At 35.9% G+C, this 6,000-nt stretch overlaps 1 protein-coding gene across 3 annotated transcripts; it reads right to left on the bottom strand.

The window, feature by feature from the left end:
* Window positions 1–1,693: 1,693 nt before the first annotated feature.
* On the bottom strand, window positions 1,694–3,500 carry LOC145217513 (uncharacterized). Of its 3 annotated transcripts, none has more exons than XM_080084786.1 (6): window positions 2,980–3,500; window positions 2,681–2,825; window positions 2,509–2,557; window positions 2,340–2,447; window positions 2,178–2,261; window positions 1,694–2,093 (listed from the first exon to the last, which is right to left on the bottom strand). In XM_080084786.1, exons 2-6 carry the CDS (start codon window positions 2,681–2,683, stop codon window positions 2,029–2,031), a joined length of 309 nt encoding a protein of 102 aa, XP_079940912.1. In that variant the 5' UTR covers window positions 2,684–2,825; window positions 2,980–3,500; the 3' UTR covers window positions 1,694–2,028. The 3 variants fall into 3 exon arrangements, with proteins under 3 accessions (XP_079940912.1, XP_079940911.1, XP_079940913.1); XM_080084785.1 differs by having other exon boundaries at window positions 3,013–3,500; XM_080084787.1 differs by having other exon boundaries at window positions 2,178–2,258; window positions 3,013–3,493.
* Window positions 3,501–6,000: the final 2,500 nt, after the last annotated feature.

Raw genomic sequence — 6,000 nt, 5'->3', positions numbered from 1 at the left:
CGACTATTTCAAGATCAAGTGTGTGTGATGACGTCATCGACTGTCCTGATAAGAGCGATGAGTGTCTTTGCGAAACGACCCAAGTGAAGAATTGTGGAAAGTTGTCAATGTATGTGTGAACACAGGTTTTTAAAGTTCGCGTATAATATAAATGGAATTCTTTGAATACGTTTGTTTAATATACTGGTTTTCAACCCGTGGGGGTCGTTTGCCGTTTTACTCAGGTCGTGGAACCTTTTGATTAACATTAAATATTTATCAGAAATAACATGTTGAAAACATATAAAAGCAATAAAACAGTCAAACCACTTGATTTCAACTCATATTTTCCTAATATTTATCAGAAAAAACATGAAAATATATAAAAGCAAAACGAACAGACCAGCAAGCTTCTTACACCCAATGTTTGATCACAAAGTGAGAGTTTATTCTAGTGATTATTAAATAAATCTGAAAACTTTTGAAAGTGAGTCACAAGTTAAATTTTGTTGCTAAAATGGGTCGCGACATAAAAAAGGTTGAAAACCACTGGTTTAAGGCCTGGACATAGTGAATGGTTTTGTGGTAAATAATGTGAATATATTTAGTGGTAATGGGAGTATGCCGTCCGATTGCTCAAACTCAACAACAACCGACACCATTCTTAAAGGCGATTGGTTATGTCGTTACGGATTTGGATGGGTAATTATATCAGTTGTTTTAAGTTGTTTTATGCTTTGGTTCTAGATGCTAATCTATCCACTTGAAAATGCAATACATAATTGTTTTACAATCAGTGGTTATATAGGAGCATGCGTAGATGTAGATTATAAAACGAAATAAAGTTGTCTAAACATTTTTCTCTCCCTTTTTTGTGGACATAATTCTGGTTTTGGGTGTTTAGCAATAAAAAAACGAAAAAAAAACAGTAACATAAACAAAATAGTTAACGACGGAAGTAACAAACAAGTTTCCGTTTTTGTACTTATTCTCGGCCGTGGATTCCTCAAATCTATCCGGTTTAATGCGACAGAGACACATAATGAGTGGAGACAAGTTAGGTGGGACTCGCCACGCAATGTAAATGATCGCACAAAATGATACACAACTACCACGATTTATGCTTCAGAGTTTCCATCTCGCCGGAAACAAATGTTAACATTAACCCTGTTTACATGAGCGAATCGAATCGCAAAGTTAATGCGCATTGTGTGACGTCACGCGTTCAATTCGCCGAAGCGTAAAATTACATGGCTTCCAAAGCGAATCGCATTGAAGGTTTTCAGATTCGCGCGAAAAGTGTTGGTGATCATTGCAAAGTTATGGACAAGCGTAAATTAGCAACTTTTTTAGTTTTTAAGTATACCTGGGATTGTCTGTGTATGTTTCTGTATTGTGAGCAAGAAGACAAGCAAAAACACTCCTTTGGAAGACTTAAGGCCAGATGGCGCATTCTTGGAAAAAAAGGTAGATGCTTCGGTTGAACTGGCTCCATACATTATCTCAGCTTGTTGTGCACTTCACAATATTTGTGAACAAGAGCACACTGCTATTGAGTGTTCTGATGTAACTGATCCAAATCTTGCACAACCATACATACGGCCACTTGAGGTTGACCCTACCAGTGCTGGAGCCCTAGTTCGTCAGGCCATAGAGGAACATTTGTTTCAAACCCAACCCCTACGACGGTCTCAAAGATTTTAAATCAAATCAGTTGTGTGTGTGTTTGTTCACAATGGTATTTATTTTTGCATGAAAAAATACAAAAAAACACTAAATATACAAATGTGCACAGTAGTACAGAACAAAATTGCAGAAGTACAGTGTTTTAAAAATAATCAGGTGAAATGAAGGTACAGAAGGTATGAAGGAAAGGTTTTAAAGAAAGAAGTCTACATATAAAAAAAACAGTCATACTCAGTAAACACACTATTTGTCTGTTTTCGAGGGGTCAGCGAGTTGCACCACAACAGCAGGCTGCTGCGAAAGTTGATTGATGCCCTCAATAAAAGCATCAGTCATCTTAGTCATTATTTTATCACGACTTTTTCAGTCTTCTTCGCACTGCTCTTTGAAAACATCTGCTAGCATCTTAAAATTGTCATCGAATTTTCCTATGCAAATTTGAAATGGCATCATAAAGTGACAAATAGACAACCAAAAGCCAAAAGTTTTGCAACCAAAAGCAACTTGCATACCTTTATGAGACTTTTTCAATCTCTTTGCTGCAGGGGGTTCACTTTCTGGTGGCTGTTGCCCACTGCTTGTGCTGGGTTGATCTGCTTTTGCAAAAACAATATGCAAAAGTTTACCTGACATTCATTGCACGAAATAATAAAAATTGCTTCTGAACATATTACCATCAGTGCCTTGTTCCTCTTCTATGTTTTCCACTTGCTGTTGTGGTTCATCAGCAGAGGTTGCAGGTTCTTGTTCCTCAATGATGGTGGGACTATCATCCATACTGCCTACATTTCCACAAACATATGTTAAATGAAGTGGGCAAAGAAAAAAATATATATATCTTACCAAATTGATCCAATGTTGTGTCTACCCCCTGTGATAGTCCACTTAAAGCCTGAAAACAGGTTGAAGCACAAACTTCATTGTTAAATAGTTTTTTTGTATCACAGAGGTTTACATAAAAGACAAATTTGTTCAATACATTAATTAGATACTGTTCATCTACAACAAAAATTACCATAGCTCTTGGTCTCTCTCCGAGCAATTTGTCTAGTTGGTCATAGAAAGGTCCAACTGCTCTCCCACTGCCACTTTTTGCAAGCTTCCTTTTTTCTTTGTAATATAATACCTTGAGGTTTTTCCATTTTGTTCTTATCTGTAACCTTCACACATATAAACATGCATAAGTTGCACTGCACCCTCATAATACAATGCTGAACAGAAAAATGCTTAAGACCATAAATCTCTACCACATAAGGTTAATTTTAGAAACAAAAATGCTAAGTCATGATTGGGGTCATGTTTTAGGACATTCACTTTTTTAATTCCTGCTTTTGTTAGTCTACAAACCAGTCAAACTCCAAATGGTGCTCCTCAGCAAGAGTTTTTTTTTTGCAGATTCATGAAGACCTGCTGGTTTCTTTGAGATTTACATCTATTTTGGACAAAACTTTCTGCTCCTCAATAATCTGTAGAAGCAGAGTTGTATTTTCTTTATTCCAAAGATTTTTTCCTGACATGATTTATTATTGCTATCACCTTGAGTATAAACCACAAATGTTTAGCAAACTTTTTTATCAAAGAGATACAACAACAGCAAACACAGTTTTTATTCAAAGACTTGTTAGTTTGCTTACGTTTCGCCCACCAGCACAAAGGGCATTATCAACACCATTAAAGCGAAAACGTTGGGTGCAAATGTACAGCACGACAAAACGCAGCGGGATACCAAAGTTAATAACGCTGCGCACGACAGACTTCCAGAAATAGGGGATAAAAAGTTGACAGTTAATTAAACTAATTAACTGCGTTAGCAAGGTTTCATACAAAAAGACTTGCCTTTATTGCAATTAACAAAGTGCTACCATGAATTAGTAGTTCATCTGTAGTTTCCTGGGAGTCTTTTCTGCTTACATATAACTTCTTGAATCCCGCTGCTACACTAAATTGTTACTTAAATCACAAGTTATTCAACTGAAGTAGATCATTTTATGCAATTTTACAACAACTCGGACTAAAAACTAAACTAAACTTGCAACCTAGGCGGATAAGTAACAACTGAAAGTATCCAAGTTGATTTGTGCAAAAAATTGACAAATCAGCATCATTTGACGAACTGTTCACAAAAAGTTCCTGTAAGCGTATTCGCGCCGTAAGCGTGTTCAAACCACCTGTTTCAGCCGTATTGGCAATCGGAGATCTCCAATACGCTTTGCCTTTTTCCTTTTTCGGAAACGAGAGAAATGCGTATCGATTAAGCGTGTTGAATACGCTTAGACGCTCCATGTAAACAGGCTTATTGCTACAAGATAATAAAATTCACGATGCTGATTGAAATTAGCAATTATCAAATTGATGAATTTGTCCCAATCTGATAAAGATTAATCTTAAAATTTTGTTTATCGTTTAATAATTGCTTTTTCGCACTGATTTCGTACTAAATATTTAAAGTTTTAAACCAAGCAAACTGGATTTTACACTGGTGACATGGGTTTAAAATTTCACACTGTTGTGATGTTAAGAAACTAGCGCGACAAGAAAACCTCCTTATCACTTAAATGTTGATTTGCGATTGGTTTGTATGTTTATGTTAGTCGATAAGCACCACCATTTATACTTGACATGCTCTCTATTGCTACAACTTTATTAAACATGTTGTTTACTTATTAGATAGATTTTTTAATATTTTAATTTATCGTTTTCTTGACGAAGTTTTAGTATGATAACTTGCGATTTAACTTAGTATTCCATATATGTATACATTTTATTATTGCTTGTTTTGTTTAATTTCGTATCACGAGAAAGTTGTAAGTCGAGTCGAGTTTTTCCATTTTATTTAAACGGGTGTTCCGATAACTGGGTGATTTCCCCAACTTAATTCGAGCACGACATCACACTAGGCCAGCGCTTTCCAACCGGTCGGCCGCGGCCCACTGGTGGTCCGCGACGTACTTTCTGGTGGGCCGCGAAGCTTTTCAAACTATTACCATACGACTATAGAAGTTAAAAAAAGTTACACAGTTCGTGTAAAGGTATTTTCAAATTAAACCGTTTTTCTCAAAAATATAATATTACTCACTAGAAAAGCCGCGTAAGATAAATAATAATATTACTCACTAGAAAAGCCACGAGATCACGTTAAACAAAGCTTTATTACACAAACAAACTACAATTGTCGCATCACAACAGTACTTGTACTAGTTGCAAAACCTTTATGCTAGAACTGTCTTTGTAAGCTTTATTTGGTCTTTGCGTATATAGCTACGCAATGCAACGTTTTTTTTTTTTGAAGCAAGGAAAGTAAAGAAAATCAAAAAAATCCTAGAAAGTAGTAGTGTTATCATCATGACAAATGAGTAAGCTCAGGATTCACATTAACAGAAGTATTTCTTCTGCGGTTATTATTTTTTTGTCTTAATTTAGTTTATTTTCCGTTGTGGTTTTGTCGCAATATTAAACAGTGGTCCGCCCTAAAAAAAATTTTTTAAGTGGGCCGCGAGCTGGAAAAGGTAGGGAAGCACTTCACTAGGCCACATGGCTGTAGTAATTTTTCCTTCGTTGTTATAATTTTTGATACTGTTTTGAGCTTAATTTTAACGAATTTTCCTGTTCGGGCTGCAGTTTCAAGACTCCATACTTTTCTCGATCCCAAACCGACATCTTATCATCATCAATACGTCTATAATGTTTCCATTGCGTGGGGTAAATTAAAGTAAAATTAAGGGCAACTGCTTATACCAGCTTGTTTGTCAGAACGTATATAAGATAACATGTCTGTGCTATTCTTATCGACAAAATTGTTTTGCATGTTTCGATTGGAAGAGTTTGCATACAAATACCGAACTGTTGTGCGACGGAAAAAGAGATTGTAAATCTGATATTTACTACTCCAACGGTGATCGATGGTTAAATCACGATGAGGATCCTCGTCTTTGCAAACATCGCAAAGATTGTCTCACGACCGATGGACTTCTTAACATCCCTCAATCTCAAGTTTGCGATGGCTTCATCAATTGTAAAGACGGAAGTGACGAACAACCTGAAAATTGCAGTAAGCAGGATAGATTCATTTGCCCAGCGTTAAATGGAGTTAAGGTATGCTGTTTTGTAAACAAATGATTCTGAATAATAACATAATACTTTGTTTTAGGTTTCCATTAGCAACTCAGAGATTTGTGATTTCACTATAAACTGCGATGATAAAAGTGACGAAAAAAACTGCACGAATGATGGAAGGTTCTATTGCGAGAACAAACAACCACTCTTTGTTAAAAAGGAAAAAGTAATAATCCATTAAATGACTACTGGTTGTTTCTAGTTTTCAACACAAAAGTGTTG

This window comes from Phallusia mammillata, chromosome 3 (assembly GCF_965637545.1).
Source record: "Phallusia mammillata chromosome 3, kaPhaMamm4.hap1.1, whole genome shotgun sequence".
Classification (NCBI taxonomy): Eukaryota; Metazoa; Chordata; class Ascidiacea; order Phlebobranchia; family Ascidiidae; genus Phallusia; species Phallusia mammillata.
This window is presented reverse-complemented; position numbering and strand designations above follow the sequence as displayed.

Excerpts from the sequence above, each read along its gene's own strand:
- LOC145217513 (XM_080084786.1), bottom strand. Across the intron at positions 2,262-2,339 it reads AGAGGAACAAGGCACTGATG|CAGATCAACCCAGCACAAGC; the intron begins GTAATATGTTCA and ends TTTTTGCAAAAG. Across the intron at positions 2,094-2,177 it reads ATTGAAAAAGTCTCATAAAG|GAAAATTCGATGACAATTTT; the intron begins GTATGCAAGTTG and ends AAATTTGCATAG.